At 35.6% G+C, this 19,319-nt stretch overlaps 1 protein-coding gene across 1 annotated transcript in view; it reads right to left on the minus strand.

Moving 5' to 3' along the window:
- Window positions 1-397: 397 nt before the first annotated feature.
- GABRG1 (gamma-aminobutyric acid type A receptor subunit gamma1) overlaps window positions 398-19,319 on the minus strand; it is a 48,620-nt gene continuing 29,698 nt past the window's right edge. Inside the window, exons 4-9 of the mRNA XM_040966012.1 lie at window positions 18,643-18,863; window positions 17,319-17,401; window positions 15,245-15,382; window positions 14,969-15,121; window positions 10,748-10,959; window positions 398-667 (exon numbers count right to left, since the gene is read on the minus strand). Coding sequence (XP_040821946.1) covers window positions 398-667; window positions 10,748-10,959; window positions 14,969-15,121; window positions 15,245-15,382; window positions 17,319-17,401; window positions 18,643-18,863 — 1,077 coding nt within the window. The remainder of the gene's footprint in view (window positions 668-10,747; window positions 10,960-14,968; window positions 15,122-15,244; window positions 15,383-17,318; window positions 17,402-18,642; window positions 18,864-19,319) is intronic.

The raw sequence follows: 19,319 nt of genomic DNA on the forward strand, positions 1-19,319 counted from the left end.
AATATGTATAAACCGATCAATAAATATGAGCCACAAAACTTGTAATTTCAGAATTTTAACAAAATATAAGTAAATTAAAGAAAAATTAAAGTAAAAATTACGCTCCTCCAAAACACTAGTAAAATATAAGTAAAATTTTTAAAAAATAAAGTAATAATCATGGTCCTATATGGTGTTTTAATGTTATGAATTGTAAAATCAATTGGGGTCATGTAATTTTAATTCATTTAAAAGCTACTCCTTTATTTACCAGCACCAGCTGTAAGTCAGCTATGATACTATCCACATGGTTCCCATTGGTTTCCCTGTGCTTTCAATTTAATCTTCCTTTTACTGAATTGCTACAGATCACAATGGATTTTAGTCAGAAATCTGAGTTTTGCCGAGTAAGTGTAACTCATAAGTAAAGATAGCCCACCCAATAGACAAGATTGAACAGGGCAAAAGCTGTTGGGAAAAATATTCGAGAATAGGAGTCAATCTTGGCAATGCGGATGTGGATCCTGCCTTCCCGCCAGGAGCCGGCTCTGCAGTCCTCAAAGCAGCAGAAGAAGCTGGCGCAATCTTTGCCCTCCAAACACTGATAGCCGTATTCATCCTCTCCTTGGGGCAGAGAGATGCTGCTCATTGGAATCAGAGTAGATCCAGGGTGGAGACCTGGGGACATCTGAGCACGATAATAAGAGGTTTTGAATATAAGTAGCTTCGCAGGCAAAGATCAGTGTTACTCCTCAAGGCAAACTCTAGGATATTACTAAGAAACAAACATGACATTGATTTACATATATCAAGTATCTTCAACAAAAGTATGTTTTTAGAACATAATTTACTTTGTAACACATTACATTTTTGTATGAATTCAAAGGCTGATTTAGAAAATAAAGTCTTGAAAATCTACAATATGTTTTATACCTTTAGAAAATTGACCCATCAATGTATTGTTGACCAATAGCTAACTTTAAAATGTAAAACATATTTTATACAGTCTTCCAAAAAATTTCACAGAAAGCATGTATTATGAAGAAACCACAGCAGATCAAAAATGTAGGTGAAATTAACTTACTTTGTAATTGCATTTTCTTAAAATTTTTAAAGTAGCGTTGTTTTTATGATATTTTACACTGAAACATTTACAGTAATAAGATATTTGTTTATTTAGTACTAATAACAACGGTTGGAAAAGTAGACATGTTAATAGTGCAGAGTTTGAGGAACTGAGAAAACAGAAACAGTATGGCATTCACAGGAGTGAATAAATGCAAGGTGCCATATTGGAGATGGAGGATTCACGGTTGTTAAAGCAAAGAATCAGAAACAACTGGCTGAGGATTCTGCTCATTCCTCCAACTCATCACTACACAGTGCTGGACTGATCAGACATTTTTGGTGTGACAACTGTATGGAGGAAATTTTATAACTTAATGGCAAATGATTACTTTTAATGTTTCATATTGTCAGATAATGTAATTTTCCAGATCATTGGAAAAACAGATTAAACTTTTTACAAAACTGGGCTTTAAATAATATTTAAGTAATATAATTATGGAAAAACATTTTTTATCATTCTGGGCCAGAAAATATGGTAGATCAAGGCAAGCACTTCGTAGTCAGACCAACTCGTAGCTCTGCCAACTTGGCTGGCGTCAGCTAGAGCGGGAATCTGGCTTCTCTTCAGCTTACCTCCTGCTTACAAAAATCACAGTAACGATGCTTGGAGACCCAGTGACTGATGAAACAGGTGATGCATACAGCTTACTGAATAAAATATTTGACAAGCATATATGCGCCTATCAATGTGTAATGTTTATTGTCACTGATACTGTTTATCAGTATTATTGAGCCTTTTAGGATATAACACAATTAATTATAAAAGACATACCAAAACAAACAGGCAAACAAGCAAATACAATAACCACAAACACACGCCAAGATTTTCTGAAGCGTATTGCTACAAAATGAATGAATTTGAATAAAAAGCCAAGTAAATTTGAGTGAACATTACAGCTTCGGTAGTCTTTTATTCTTCACAACAGTTGCACCATAGAAGGGCCACATTCACATTTAACTGTTAGGATTAACTGTAATCAGTAGGTATTATTTAAATGCTAGCTATACTTTTAACCTGGTATCCAATTCTTCCTAACTGTAATCTTATAAATTGTTTCACCCTATATTTTGGAAAAAATAAATCTGCAGTCATGAGATTAAGCGATTTCTTAAAAATAAGGAAAATAATACACAATAAGAATTTCTTGAAATTTGGAAATCAGTATTATTCTATGAGGTAGTATAAGATCAAAGTCACTAATCATAAAAAATTCTTTTTAAAAATAATTAGGGGCCCGGCGCGGTGGCGCAGTGGTTAAGGTCCTTGCCTTGCACTCCCGGGATCCCATATGGGCGCCGGTTCTAATCCCAGCAGCACTGCTTACCATCCAGCTCCCTGTCTGTGGCCTGGGAAAGCAGTTTAGGACGACCCAAAGCCTTGGGACCCTGCATCCACGTGGGAAAACTGAAAGAAATCTGATTTACATATTTCTATATGTATCTATGTATACATATATATTCATATACATTTCTATGCATATGTATAACACATGCAAATTTGAAATTTCTATATTTCTACCTATATACAATATTCCAACTACAACTAAATTATTTGTCATAATTTGACAAGTGTTCACCCTGCTGCCCTCTCAAATAGCAAATATTGAATAATTAAAATAAATTGGTTAAGGATATATGCAAGGAAACAACATGACTGAAAAGAATATTTTCATTTTAATCACATGATTCTGAGACTACAATTGTTTCAGTTTAAAAGCCACTGACCATAGTCATTCTTACTGGTAAAGATAAGTATTTGTCTAGTTATTTATTATAGTGCTTCTATATTATCGATATAGCTCAATAAATAAAATCATTTTTTGTATGTGAATGAAATAATGCAAATAATTTAAGTGGGAAACACATCAGAATTAAATGTAACATGTTTTCCATGTTGCAAAGAATGTAATTATTAAAATGCATTAAACTGTCTGTAAAACATCGATATATTATTTTCCTAATGCTATGAAATTATGGCAGGGGCTTTGTGTGAAAACCTACTGGTTAAACTCCCACCTTTCAACTGCCAGAATCCCATAGAGGTGCAGGTTCATGTTCCAGATGTTCCACTTCCCATGCAGCTCCTTGCTTGGGAGCTGGGAAAACAACAGAGTGTGATCTGAAGCCTTGGGATTCTGCTTCCAAGTGGGAGACCCAGAGGAAACTCTTGGCTCCTGACTTTGGATCAACTCAGTTTTGGCCATTGCGGCCACTCGGGGAGTGGACAAGTAGATGGAGGACCTTTCTCTCTGTATGTTCTTCTACGTGTGTGTGTTTCCTTTTCAATAAAAGCAAATAAATCTTTAAAAAAAATCTGAAATTATGACTGATATTATTGCTAATCTCCCCTTTTTAGCTTAAGAAATGTTTAAATACATTAGATTTTCAGGACCAAAGTTAATGCATGATAGTTACAAAAATTTATGTTAATGTGTTATTAATACAATAGGACAAATTAAATGTCCCTCCTCCCTGCTTCTGTTTCTCCATTTCCTCCTCCCTTGCTTTCTAAATTGTTGCACATGAGAATGCCATTCTAAGCACAAATTTTCTTCACTCTTCTTTCACATAATGTCACTCAAGTATCAGTTGCAGTGTTCAAAAAGTACAAAACCCACTTTAGTATTAATCTGAAGAGAGAAAGTAGATCTTAGCATAGGGGAAATGTCACTCGTCTTCTCAGAATCTCTGATGACTTCCTGAAAGTCAAAGCATGGATGAACACAGACACGTGGAAAAGTGTACCCATGAATAATGGATCTCAGAAAGGCACAGGAAATGGAAGTCTAAATGTGGAAGCTATTCTTTTTCTCATGGAAGTTCTACAGATGAGTTATAGTGCATAAAGCCATAACCAGAGATGCTGACATCCTGTGGGTGCTGGCTCTAGTCCTGGTTGCTCTACTTCAGATCCAGGTTCCTGTTGATGCTCCTGGGAAACAAATAGAAAATGGCCGAAGTGTTTGGGCTCCAAACCTGTGTAGGAGACCCAGAAAAAGTTCCTGGGCTCCTAACTTAGTCTGATCCATCCCTAGTCATTGCAACCAATTAGGGAAGGAAACAGAAGATGGCTCTCTTCCTTTGTGACTTTGCCATGTATATATTTTTTCTTTTTTTTTTTTAAGATTTACTGATTTTTTTTTTGAAAAGCAGATTTACAGAGAGAAGGAGAGACAGAAAATTCTCCCATCTGTTTGGTTCACTCCCCAGATATCTTCAATGGCCAGATCCAAGCAGATCCCCAGTCAGGGGCAAGGAGCTTCCCCTGGGTTTCCCAAGAAGGTGTGGTTTCCCAAGGTTTTGGACCTTTTTCCACTGCTTTCCCAGGTCATAAGCAGGGTGCTGGAAAAGAAGTGGAGTAGCAGGGACAGGAACCAGTGCCACTATGAGACCCAGAATGTGCATGGTCAGGATTTAGACATTGAATGCAGGGCTGGCAGCTTTGCCTTTCAGGTAAATAAAATTAAATATTAAAAACAAACACAGATCTAGAGATGCTGCTCACTGGTTGGTAGAAAAAATAATTATGATAAAGAAGAATGGACAATTGCATTAATTAAATGTCCTCTGCAGATCAATTGTGAGTCTTTGAAATGCTAGTCATGAACCAAGCAAAGAGAAAAGAAACATGCTGACTGGCTGTTTGTTCATTCTCTCCTCAAAACATAGAAAAATCCCTTATGTTAGCAAAAAACTATCACACTAATTGTCTCATCCACCTATAATTTGTACTCTCAAGTGTATTTGCACATATATAGAAGTGATGTGATTCTGTGCTTACCATGCAGACATGACAGCAAAACCTGAGTTTTAGAATCATAAAGTTTGCATGCCAAGCATATTGGACCCACTGGTGATCAATCATGAAGAACTTTTGAGATAAACTGATAATACAAAAGGAAAAAGTGAAGAGCAAAATTCAAAGCAACTAAATCTTAAAAATTCAAGAATCAGAGTGGAGGATTAAACCTAAATAGATAGAACATATGAAAATTTTTGAGTAGCTGATATGCCCAGCTGAGGAAAAACAGAAGGAGCATAGTCAGTATTAAAGCCTCTTACAAATTCAAGATGTTATGGTGAAGTTTAAAACATTTGAAATTTTCTGAAAGAAAATCTAGGAAAAAACTTTTCTTACAGCATAGAGCTGGAAAAAATTGGAATAAAAATAGGATAAAAAGAAAATCTGGAATATATGGTTAATACAAGAAGGGTAAAATACATCTCATACATAATTGTTTTAAAAGAGAGAATAGATATCAACTGCAACAATGAATCATACAATTTTTCAGAAACACACGATTCATGAGATTTAAAGCTTCAACGCACACTGCTCCTCAAGAAAAATTTTGCACTCAGATAATTAAGATAATGAAAAAATTCAGCCAGCAATAGAAAAAAAAATCTACAAAGAAAAATGTCTAGATTGGCATTAGAATTTCTTGCAAAAATGAATCTAGAAGATGAATTTTAAGTGTTATTTAAAGTTTAAAAATTAACCAATGCAACACTCTTAATAGTAAGATGAAATCATAAGAACGGAGAAAATAAGAAAGCTGTTTTCTCTATCTCTTTATTCCAAGGGGTAGCCGCCTTGAAATGTGATGCATTTAGAATTAGAGGAACAGCGGGGAGTATAAATGTAGAAATGTTTAAAATTAGTTTAATTCTTGAAACATGGAATGAAGAGTTCCACTTAGAGAACTGTATTCTTTATCTGCACATTCAATTTTCCTCCTTCTTTGCTGAAGCCATACATCTTCTGACCATTAAAAGTATTTTATTCAGACAAGAGTTTTACTCAGTCATGAAGACCCTTCCAGTTGGAACAGTCTATGGATCTTTCAGTGAGAAGAAAAGCCTGAAGGTGTGTGTTAGCTGGAAGCAGAAGAATATCCCATAGCCATTTTCCCAACTGACATGAAACGACTGTGCAATCTATTGAAAGCATCCCATCATTCGCAAAATCTTAGCAAATATTCAAATAACCTTCTTTCTGAACTCCACATTTCACGAACATCCCATAATCCTGCCTGGGAACACTGCCAGGTACCAGTACACAAAAGAATTTTTCTAATTTGTAAAAATGATATATTGATGCAGGTTTTCATTATTCTACTACTGTTCAAGGTCAGTGAATGTTTATGCATATACTGAAAAGGGAGATTTTCTTTGCAGAAAAGGGGTTGTGGAGTGAATGTTGGGATAAAAGAAACGAAAACTACAACAGAATGTGAAAACACTTCCCATCCACTATTTCCATTTCATTATCAGGGTTCCAACCATTAGTAATATCTTATTTAATGATATATATTATAAGGATTTATTTATTTTTTGAAAGGCAGAGAGAGAAGACAGAGATCTTTTATCCACTATTTTACTATGCAAATTGCCCCTTTTGGACCAGGTGAAAGCTCTTAGCCAGGAATTCCATTAGGGTTTCTCACTTGAGTTGCAGTTTCTCACTTCGGTATATGGCCATTATCTACTACTTTTCCAAAAGCATTATCTGGATGCTATTTCTGCAATGATGCAACATTAACTTGAACTTGCACTCTGATATTGGCTTTGTAAGTGGTAACCTAGCCACTGTTGTACAATGCTGGTATTTACATTTTGAATCATTATGAGTCTTTCCAAGTTTATCCCCCTATCTCTAATGACATCAATTCACATATTTATACTATTTCTAATATTTAAAAACAAATATGTAAATATGCCATCATGTTTAAAAGCTTGTCTCACTTGCCAGTGTCATCAAGACAAAATTGGAATTCTTAGTAGGGCATTGCACAACTTTTCTGTACTCAAAATGGATGACTTCCTTAATGTTCCTACCTTATTTTTTAATTAAGTCAACATTTAAAAAATATATTTAGTTTTATTCACTAGAAAGATGACAGAGAGGGGGTGAGAGGTGGGGAGTGAGAAAGAGAGAGAGAGAGAATCTTGCACCTACTGGTTCACCCCTCAAATGGTGGTAATAACGAGAGCTGAGCTGGCTATAGCCAGGGGCATCATCCTTCAGCATTGTCCACATGGGTGTAGAGATACAAGTCCTTAAACCGTAGTCTCTGCCTTCTGGAATACACTTAAGCAGCAAGCTGGACCAGAAGTGGAGATCACACTGTATCCCTGGCACTCAGATACAACCATCAGAAATAGTGGCTTAACCCGCTGTGCCAAAGTCTCCTTCTCCATCACCAGGTTCCTATATTCCAGAAAACCAATACCCTAGAGAAACTTCTAAACTTATGAAACTGTCCTATATTTGTGTTGTCCCTGTGCCACCATTGATATGTACCCGCTGAGCATTTGAAACGTGGTTATTTCAACTAAAATCCTGAAATTAAGATTTAAAACATTTTTTCGATGAATCATAATCAACCCGGTTATACATGGATAATGGATGGGACATGGGGCAATCTTCATTTAAAAACTTTTACTTGAAAGGCAAAGTGACAAAGTGTGAGGGCAAGACAGACACGGAGGTGGTTTTAGGCAGGAAAGGAGAGGGAGGAAGAGAAAGCATCCACTGGATCACCCACCCCACAAACGGTCACAGCAGCCAGATTGGAACTGACAAAATCAGAGGTCATAACTCTAGCCATCACTCACATTGGTAAAAGGAGCCGTGTGCAAAGGGGCATCTTCAACTGCATTCCCAGGTGCATAACAGGAAGCTGGGAGGAAAAGGGGGAATCAAGGGCTCAGCCCACCACATATGGGATTCTGGCTTTGCACACGGTTGTTTAAACCGCTATGGAGCAAAGTTGGTTCTTATATTAGTCTACATTTTTATTCTCACATGTAAGTCTCAACTGGGCTCACATGATTTTCTTGGTCTTATAAGTTCTTCCAAATGTGCTGGTCTGAAAGCTGCAACTTATTCAAATAACTATTTAAATAATATTACATTTTCTGTGAGATTTTCTCAGCCAAACTTTCTTTGGAAAAAAGAAATTTTCTGAATATATTAAAATAAATAAAATGAAAATAAGTGTTTCACCCTGTTGTGAATCTCATTGAGATTGTGGGATTGAGACAATTTTTGTAGGCAATATTATAAGGTAGCTTAAAACTGACTCAAATAACATTGGTAGGTCACAGAAACCAGGATCTGTCTATTTCAATAAGACTATTTCAAGAAGAACATTTCTTTTAGATATAGATCCATTTCATAAAAACATAATATTTTATATTTTATTTATATTCCTTGCAGAAAAATATTCTATTTCTGAGATAGTATCAAAACTCTCCATGGGATGGTTGCTTCCCTCATATGCTCCTTGCTTATGTTTGTTTTAGAATGTTATTTACATTTTATTTGATTATCTTCCCTGTACATCTCTAATGCACTTTTCAACATTTACATTTAACAATTGCTGAGTGTCAAGGTGAAATTTTTTTATTCTTAAATTTTTTGTTCATAGTAGATAAAATGCATCCATTCCTTTTACATTTTCATTATATTTAAAGTCCAACATGAGTAAGATGGACTTCTCCAGTGGATGTATCAGACTCTTGATGCACTGAGATTTCCAGGGTTTCTCACAGCACATGTTGAATATCCAATTTCAACCTCATTCATTCTTCAGCTGGTACACTACTGCTGGCTCTTCGTGGCTTTTACTTTTTTCATAAAGGGCTTTGATTCCATAATTCCATACAGTTACTCCATATTCTCAGCTATTGTTGAAAATAGTTGACACTAATATAATTGAATCATATTCTTAGTGATAATTTAAAAAATATATTGGATGAAAATATAGACCAAAATATCATTGACACTCAAATTAGAGAGAAAGAAGAAAGAATATGAAAATACAGGGAGAAGGAAGGAAGGAAGGCAAGAAAAGCAGTAGGGAGACAGGATACAAGAACCAAACAATGGAAAAAGCCTGGAAGGTGGACGTGAAAGATGAAAGCATGGGGTAGGGAGAGAGTACAAGCTGACCCAATATTTTATTTAATGTGAAAATTATAAATATGTTTTTAAATTTATAATTTACTTAATGGGTTCATTGAAGCTAAAAAGTCTATTGTGTTAAATATGAATTCTCCCTAAAAAAATAGAAGACATTCTACGATTCTTATATATTCTGATTTACCTCAGTATAAGATGCTGTTACTGAACACTGAGTCAATTACAGAACCAGATTTGATTTTATATATATATATGTATATATGCATATATATACATATATATATATATATATAATGTTAGTACTGTGCCTGGTACAATGGCTCAATGGCTAAATCCTCATCTTGTAACCATTGAGATCCCATATGGGCACCAGTTCATATCCCAGCTGCTCCACTTCCCATGCAATTCCCTGCTTATTGCCTGTGAAAGCAGTAGAGGATGGCTCAAAGCACTGGAAACATGCACCCTCATGGGAGACCTAGAAGAATCTCCTGGCTCCTGGCTGTGGATCAGCTCAGCTCCAGTCATTGTGGCCATTTGGGGAGTGAACCAAAAGATGGAAGACCTTTTAATCTCTCTTTCTCTCTGTAAATCTGATCTTTCTTTCAAATAAAAATAAATAAATCTTAAAATATCAGTACCTTATAAATCATATAATTGAACAAGTAAAAATTACATAGCAAACTTGGTTTTGTAAATTTGCAAAAAAATATGCATTTGTCACTTAAGTAGTCAATGTATGGTATGCAAATTAACTTGGATTTTTTCTCACATAGTAGTTGAATGCTATCATTTAATTTTCACTTGTTATTTTCTACCTTTAGTATTTTTCTTTCTGGGCTTGATGCTAAATTTCAAACCTAAGCATACTCTTTCTCTTTCTCTCTCATTCTATTTTTACCCTGGCTTTCTTCCACCAAGATGACACAGGTCCAACTCTTGAATCTTTTACTTATGAAATCTGCGCTTGCATATATAGCATCATTCTGAACTTTACTTATAATCATGCTTGCAAAACACTCATAAAAACACAAGAACTTTGGCTCATTCAGTAAGTCCAAAATAATACCTTCAAATACCTTAAAATGCAATATGTATTAGCAATCATCCAATATTAAATATTAATTATTTAGGTAATGAATAGAATCTGCAAAATACATGTTATTTTTATGTTATTTTAATGTGATACAAATTATGGTAGCAATACAAATGACTTTGAAGATGGTGTAAGGAAATATGTATACCAAAAAATGCAAAAATAATTTTACAGCTGTGAGGTCCAAACACAGCTGAATTCTAACATTAGAGAGCTATGTTTATTTCTTAAAGTGGTTAATTGTGTGGGCTCCAGATGGTTACATATCTTAACATTCACACACAAAATAGAATCAAAATCAATATTTTAAGTACAATAAATCTACTATTTGTGAAAATGGTCTTAGCAAAAGAAACTACTCTTTACAACAAACATTGAATACAGAAATTTGGGAGATAAAAACGCACTGTTTCTGTTGGTCAAGCCTTGATTCACCAGTTTCTTTGTAACTATGGTTAGTATTAGTCATGTTGCCTCAAGGATTCCTATTATTCTAAGCAAACACAGCATAATATTCAAAATAGTATCTCTTAGTAAACTGGTTTATGAAATATATATCTATACACACACACACACACACACACACACACACACACACATTTATATGAAATACATACCGAGGCCCTGTTTTTTAGCTTTTTCTCTCTATTTGTCTTTGCTTTTCTGTTGCTGGTAAAGTAATGCAAGGTTCCATACTCCATCAAGGCTGCAAAAACAAAAATGAAACAAACAGAAACAAAGAGATCCATCGCAGTTACATAGGAAACCTTGGGTAAAGACTTGCGGGCAATTGTACTCAAGGTTGTCATGGTCAGAACTGTTGTGATACCTGTGGAGAGAGAGAGAAAAAAAAGTGAAAATGGAAAATAGCAAGCTACTCTTGTTCATCCATCGGATTTGGCGATACTGTAGTCATACATAGACAAGAGAGGCAAATGAAATATTTACTAAATTTATTTCAGAAAAAAATCACTGGTTACCATAGATACGTTATGTTCCATGTAGCGTTTGCTTCTGTGTGAGTTTTAATCATTTAAAACCCTGCGGATTGCAGGTTTCAATAACAACACTTCCCTTCCTTCATAGGAATGGGAGAGTCAACTTCCAGCTAGCACAGTTGCCTGCAAGAACAATTTTGTTTGCCACCTACTCTGCAGTGAGTGACTTTGCTGGCAGACACCTGTGCCCATAAACTGTGACTCAAGTGAAAGTAACAGCATAAACAGCATCAAAAAGATAATGTTACACAGAGGCAACAGCCTTCTTTCCCCTCCTCCTCTTTACCACTGTCTGCTAGCATACAACAGCCAGAGCTCCAGTCGGCCTCTCAGACCTTAGGAAGTGTTGGCATTAAGAATCACCCCAGGAAAGCCGAAAGCTTATCAACTGGACTGCCTGTCTCTGGAATGTCAACTCGGGAAATGAGCATTTTTTTTTTAAGAATTACTTATTTTTATTGCGAAGTCAAATATACAAAGAGGAGAAGACAGAGAGGAAGAGCTCCACCTGTTGATTCACTCCTCAAGTGGCCTCAATAGCCAGAGCTGCGCCAATCCAAAGCTAGGAGCCTGGAGCCTCCTCAGATTCTCCCGTGTGGGTGCAGGGTCCAAGGCTTTGGCCCATCCTTGATTGCTTTCCAAGGCCACAAGCACGGAGCTGGATGGAAAGCAGGGCAGCCTGAATTAGAACCGGCGCTCATATGGGATCCAGATGCATTCAAGTCAAGGACTTTAGCCGCTAGGCTACCATGCTGGGCCTGGAAATGAGCATTCTTCCTCCAACTGGAGCAATAGTGATTTACCATTTTCTGCCATATTCAACTGATTAATTATGAAAGTAATTTCTTACTTGACATGTTGAGTTCATGCTATTTTTAGCTCAATTTAGGTGAAGAATATAAGCATAATTAAGTAGAGGAATACACAGACATACCAGATGCACATCTATTATTCATAATTCAGCATTTATAATGGGATGTACCTCTGAACCACACTCCTTTGTGTCCTTGGAAATGCCTATTTCTCTTCACCCACTGACCATGTGATTCTTGGCACTTTACATTTAGGTATTCTGAGTCCTGGCTGCACGAGCTGCATTCCTATTTGCCTAGATGACTTTATTTATCAATTGTTTTCCCACTAAAGTGACCACATGAATGAAATCGTTTATTTTCAAAGATGTACTAAACATAATGGAAAAAGCTTCTGGGGGCCCAGGATATGTGTGTGTGTGCTTGTGTTATGTCAATATCTCTTCCTGGCTTAAGTCCTAGCCTTACACGTGTCAGGATCTCATATGGGCACTGGTTCTATACTAAGCCACCCTGCGTCTCATGCAGCTCCCTGGCTGTCGCCTGAGAAAGCAGTTGAGGACAACCTAAAGCCTTGGGTCCCCGCACCCATGTGGGAGACAGGGAGGAAGCCCCTGGCTCCTGACTTTGGATAGGCACAGCTCCAGTGATGGCTTCCTCTCTGTCTGTTCTCCTCTCTGTATATCTGAGTTTCAAATAATAAATAATTTAAAAAATAATTTTCAAAAAGGCTTTTCTTCTGACATTTACACAATGTTAACATTCATGTTGGTAAAAATAATAACAATAATAATAATATAAGGGTTACAGCAACATGTAAGGGTCTTTCTAGCACAGTAAATCTTTAGCTATTTCTTGCTCCTGCATCTTCATTTCTGCAACCCACTCTGACACCTGCTATCAGAAGTCCATCCTTTTGTTCATCTCATCTTTAAAGACTGGCAAAATTGGAGATGTTACTAATGTGGATGAGTCTTGGAAATTGTCTCTAACTCTACCACCAATCTATGTTGTCATTTCCATAGAACTTTCTTAACTACTCTCTGCTTCTCATTAAAATAACGGGCATAGTAATACTCTGCACGGTGCTTGTTAGGAATAGCTACATTAAGTATTTCATTGATTTATGGGTTCTTACTGTGGCTACTTAGGATCCCACTGCCAGATTTTTTCACACTGGAATTTTAAAGCTGCACTTTCCGCTCTGTTCAAAGCTTAGCTACATCGTACAAATATTCATGAGAGGGATATTATAAAAAGTTGACGGAATATCTACAAAGAAAAAATTGGTATGTACTTTCCCCAAATTGCCTTACAATTAGCTTTTATTTTAAGTTCATTTTCTCACCTACCCTCCCATGTTATGCTCTCACCAAAATTCAATTTGAAATATTTTCTAATTTCTCTTTTCAATCATGTCCCACTCCTACTTAATAATCATATTAATGTGTGGTTTGATTTTGCTCATCATGATTGAGCTACATTTTATTTCAGAAAAATGCTGTTATACTTCTGATTTATAAGGAAGCAAGAACTACAGCAGAAGTTAGCTTTAGGTTACCTGTTCAATTCAGTAATTACTGTCACCATGATTAGTTGTAAAAGAGTACCCCGGATTTCATGAAAGTATCTGAGATTCCAAGACAACAGGAAAGTACTTGAGCTGTTTAGAGGACCACAAAGCATATCTACAAAATCTTTGTTCTTTCTGCTGTATCTTCCCCTGCTCAAAATTCTACAATAGTCTGCCTCCACATTTGGAATAAAATGCAAAGTCCTTAAGATGAAGCACTAGGATTGATGTGATCTGACAATTGGCCACTTATCCAAGCTCATCCTCCAGCTATTTTCAGTGTTATTTTCCTGAACAGCAGGGACGGTTAGCAGAAAGTTTCTCTTCAGAAACTGTGGCCCTCCCTGCCTGAATTTCTTTTCTACTCAAATAACCTTGAAAACAGTCTCTTGGATCTTCAGACCACTGCCCAAATGCCATCTCCTCAGACAGATCAGGTCTGTGCAGTAGCAAACTTCCTAAATACCCACTCCTCCTGCAATTCTCTGACCATCCCTACTGTTATATCTTCATTGGTTTTATCACTCTAAGATTTTAGTAGATACTTTTATAGTTGCATAGTTCTGGTTTTCCTCACTAAAGCGTCAACACAATGATCATTTCTTAATGTTGGTTCACTTTTTAAAGCGGCCTGTTCCAAAGAAAATGCCTGACAAACGTTTGTTAAAATAGGTTTTAAAGCTCTTGATTGTCTAAGAGCCCAAAGTAACTCATACACCTTGAACAGAAAAAGTTTAATTTCAAGAAACCTGAAGTGTGAATGAGTTGTGTGTGTGTGTGTGTGTGTGTGCTATCTCAATATCTCCATTTAAACTCCCAAAGAACAGAGCTCCCAAGAACAGAGCCAGATGCTTCAAGTTTTATCTCTGCATTTATGTGTTCTAGATTTTACTACATCTATTAAATGGAGTTGTGTAGCATCTGCCACAGAAGCCACAAGAAAACCTCATTATGATTGAAGATAGAAAAGATCTCGGCTTCCTTTGTGTTCTAGAAACAATTATCAGGAGTGTGACTTGGGTTTTACTTGGGTTTTGATAGTGAATCAATTGATCAGCAAGTTCTCTTTGTATATTAGTATATGTACATAGGTCATAATTTTCTTTCAAGTAGGTGTGCATTAATTAGCCACTTATTTTCTTATTTGATATGAGTATTGCAATAGATTGCCAGAGAAATAGATGAAAAGTCTGTTTGATCAAACATAAATTATAAATTGCCCTTTCAGTCAATAGGGTTGTGCAGATAAGGATAGAGTTCCTGGATCCTAGTCAGCCCGTTCTGGCCCCTAGGTCATCATCTCTGTCTTTCATACACTTCTTTCAAAACGGTATCGCACTAGAGTCCTGGCTCAATTTTTGTTCTGATTGTAGTCTAAGGCAGCTATAAATTTTGAGCACAATAGTATGCATGTAATGATCCTATAATACTACAGCATAACATCGCGTATCTTACCAAGTGATGTTCTGGCAGGTACTGCATCTTTATTGATCCAAAAAGACACCCAAGAAAGAACAACAGTCAGAATGCATGGAATGTAGGTCTGAATAGTGAAATACCCCATCCGTCTGCTCAGATCAAAAAAAATGGTCATAATCACATAATCCCCTGGAAGAAAAAAGTGTTTTATGTCAGTGATAAATAACAAAAACATAGATTCCAATCCATATATTTCAATAAAAATGCCTTTTAATGCCAGCATGATTCATTGCTTCATTCTTTTTGCCTTACCGGAGATTGTGTGGGAAATTTCAGTTGAGTTTCGTAAGCCTACAAACGCAAACTGATATAATCTCCAGTATTTAGGATCAGCCACTTCTACAGAGGGCTTTTTCCATTTATATTCAATTTCATTTTTAGGATATCCATCTAGAGAAAAAATAAAATGAAAAAATGTCCAGCTACAAAGAAACAAATGAGTTATTGCAATGCCAACTTTTTAAAAATATGTATATATGTGTACTTAAAATATATATTGACAGAAAGAGGAGACAAAGACAGGATGAGGGAGTGGATGAGCTACAGGGCGAAAATATGCTGGTTTACTCCCCAAATGGACACAACAACCAGGAGTGGGCCAGGCTAAAACTAGAAACAGCCTCTTGGTCTCCAAGATGAACCACAGGGAACCAAACAGGGGTCATCCACCTGCCCCTCCCCACCCCTCCTTTCCAGGCCGTTATTAACAAGAAGCAGGATCTGAAATGGAGTGGCTAGAATTTGAATCAGCATTCTGAAATGGGCTGCTGGAGTTCCGAGCAGCACCTTAACCACCAACCTGCGCAATAAAGACATTACCCAAAGACAAACTCCTCAAATGTCTTCCTCAATGTTTATTATAAGATACAGGAAATACAGTAACTACATAAAATGTCTGCCTATACTATAAAGATTAACCATTGAATAGCTAATTTATCCTATTATGCTCTTTTAGAGGAAGTTTGTCTTTAAGTCTATAGGTTTTCCATGTGTATTGGGGGCAGCAGGAATTTCTTCTTGTAATCCTAAGTGTGTAGCTGTTTATAACCCAGGCTCATGAATATCATGTTTTATTAGGCATCTGCCTCGCAACTCTGTAAAACCACAGCTTGGAGTTACAATTTGGTAAATCTTCTGAGATCACAGTTGACTGCAAATCTCATCTTGAAGCTTCAATTTTTTGTGTGAATTTTTGTGGCTAAAATCTCTGCATATTTCTGATCATTTATCTTTCTTTGGGAGTATTTTAGCCACATAAAATATAGATTATTCCATCATGTTGCAAGAATAGCGCTCACAATCCAACTTTAGAAATTTGTAAAATGATGTTTCATGTTGCATTAGGACCCCATTTTACTCACAGCACTATTAAATGTTATCTAGCTACCAAGCCAATTCGGAAGAATCTGTTTCCCTTCTCTTATGTTCTCCATCCTATTTCTTTTACTCTCTAAGAACCCAGCCATCTTGCTTGCTGGTAGTTCTTATTCCTTACCATTATAGAGACTGTAGTGGTAGTTTATAGAGTTTGGGAACAAACACAGCTAGTTAGACATGGAACCATTGTGAATCTATGACACTAGCTTACAAACATGAGAAGACAATGAAATCTTGCAGATATATTGCTTATGGACCTTCACGCTTAGGCTTGCTTCTGTATTTTACTATTACAGAGTACCAGAAAAAAAATAGTTGGCAGTTATATTCGTCATTGACACCCATATATATTTACAAGGTAGATTATAACTTCTCTCATAATGACATTCAAAGCCAAAACAATGTCGTGAGACTTAACGTGGCAGTCAAAAGACAGTAGAACACAACATTATCAAATATTTTCATATAATATATTCTTTAACATTTTGCTGCTATTTGCTTGATTTATTATTTAATATTTAATATTTAAAAATTCATGCAGTAGTTATGGATTTGCAGTACAAAAAATGCTTTACTCTCTTGAGATGTATTTAAAAATCATATATAATAAAGGTAAGTTTTGTTTGCAGAAAGATGGATAATATCTGAGTTAAGTTTTTTTCTTGCTTATAGAAAATAACTCAGTATAAATTCTTCTTCATCTTTAATCAAAAGAAGAAAAGAAACTTTGAATCAAACAACACTTAATAAGCATATTTAATGAAATATACACATTCATACTTAATTTTATTTTCTCTTGTAAAGAAACAAACACATTATTGACAATTATTTTATCTAAGATAGTTACATATAATACATAATATCTGAAAACGGATTTTGTATTTCATGTTATGTTTTAAAACAGTTTGAAGCTGAGTCTCTGTGAAAATATGAATTATTTATCACTTACAGCTGGAAAACTCAAGTGGACAGGAATGTTCATCCATAGGAAAATTATGAAGCTGAAGATAACATTCTGCATTAATTGTCAGCCTATGTAAAAGGAAAAATAAATAAGCATTAAATCTGTGATGTAAAGCCAAAGCTGTAAGCCATGCACTCTTGTCATGACTCCTGTGGAAGTGAGAGGAACTCAAACAATTGGACCATCATTGGCTGCTTTCCCAGGTATGTTATCAGAAGTTTGACTGAAAATATACAGTAGTGAGAAGTGGAACCAGACATTGATTTGGCATACAAGTGTCCCAAGCAGGCGTGTAATCCACTGTGTCAGAACGCCCAAACTTTTTATTTTATTCAAAAGCATGATTTTGTGCTACAATAAAGGACTGTGATGTGTTAGAACACAGCAATTATCTAAAAGTCTCAAGGTCTTAATTGGTACTATTCATATCAATCGCAAATGAGTATAAAAATTTGAACATTTTCTTTATCAGTGATTTACATGTGAATTGTTAATTAAATTACTTTTTTACTTATTTGAAAGGCAGAGAGATGAATGAAAGGGGTAGATCTTGGGCACACTGAATCGCTCCTTTAATGTTCCAGCACCTGGGAACTCAACTTGAATCCCTCATACAGGTGACAGGGAACTAATTACTTCATCCATCACTTGCTGCCTCCCAGGGTACACAATACAAAGAGCTGAGCTGTGAGTTATGGGCTTGGTAAGTGCTAGGTAACTGCTATACTGGACACTCATCCCGTTACATACATTTCGAAGTTTATACTGCAGGATTTGAGCAAACGTACCCATGCACATATGCAAATGAGCACGCGCAGACAAGATTAGCAATAACGGATGGTTACATGTGGTAATTTTTTCTTATCATTATATTTTTTCATTTTGAATGATTCTCTGAAATAGATACACCTCAGGAAATGAGTTAATAAAGTACAACCTCACACATCACCCTTATGTATTGATCCCTTGTTAGATTATTTTACAACACTTTTGAAATCAGAGCGTCAAAATACAATAGCTTGATAGGCTCAAATATTTGCATATAGCTTTCAATACCGAATGCTTATACTATAACCTTTTCTGGTTTGAGTAAAGGAAACCAGAATTGCTTCTGGTTGTTTCGTGGTTTTTCTACATAAAACTAACTCTGAGCTTGCAGAACAATTTTCACAGCATTTCTCGACTTTAGATCTTAGTTAATGAAAGGAGGTCCACATACTTTGCAAGTTTAGAAAGGGACAGCTCAGGAACTGATAAAATATTAGCGTCAAAGTAAATTAGAGCAACTAAAATTTTTAAAAACTATTACCTTAATGTGTATAGAACTCGACCGTCATTCCAAATTCTTAGCAGACGATTAGGAGTTGTTATCCAATGAGCATCCGATTTTCTGGAATTTCTAAAGAATGTGTCCGGAATCCAAATTTTCCCTACCATATTACTGTTAAGCATTAGTACTTTCATTGTACTATTGAACTTCAAACGACTGTCAAACCAAGTTTGGGCAAAAATTATATCTATTGTGTATTCCTAAAATGTAAAAGAATATTAACATATTAGTAAATCTACTATCTTAGATGATTTCCTCAGAAGTCAAAACATTTATATTGTGAAATTTCTGAAAGTCAATATCACTTGAACAAGTACTTGTGGAGAAAAATACCATACAATTAACTTTTTTAATAAACATTTTTTTAAGTTTATATAAGTCATATAAAATAGAATCCATAAGTGGGATCACCCAGAGTGATTTTCTTTTTTTTTTTTTTGAAATTTTTATTCAAGGATTTTTAGTAAATGAAGACATTAAATGTAAGTAAAACACAAAAGAAAACTAATTAAGTGTTAAAAAAAAAAAACCTGAGTTCCAATTTTATAATACTTTGCAGTGATTAACTACAAAAAAATAATATTTATTTGGTGGTACACAACAAGGGACACATTTTAAAGAGCAAATAGACCATTACATATGACATCATTGGTGTA

Source organism: Ochotona curzoniae, unplaced genomic scaffold (assembly GCF_017591425.1).
Source record: "Ochotona curzoniae isolate NIBS_2020 unplaced genomic scaffold, NIBS_Ocur_1.0 scaffold_4505, whole genome shotgun sequence".
NCBI classification, from domain to species: domain Eukaryota; kingdom Metazoa; phylum Chordata; class Mammalia; order Lagomorpha; family Ochotonidae; genus Ochotona; species Ochotona curzoniae.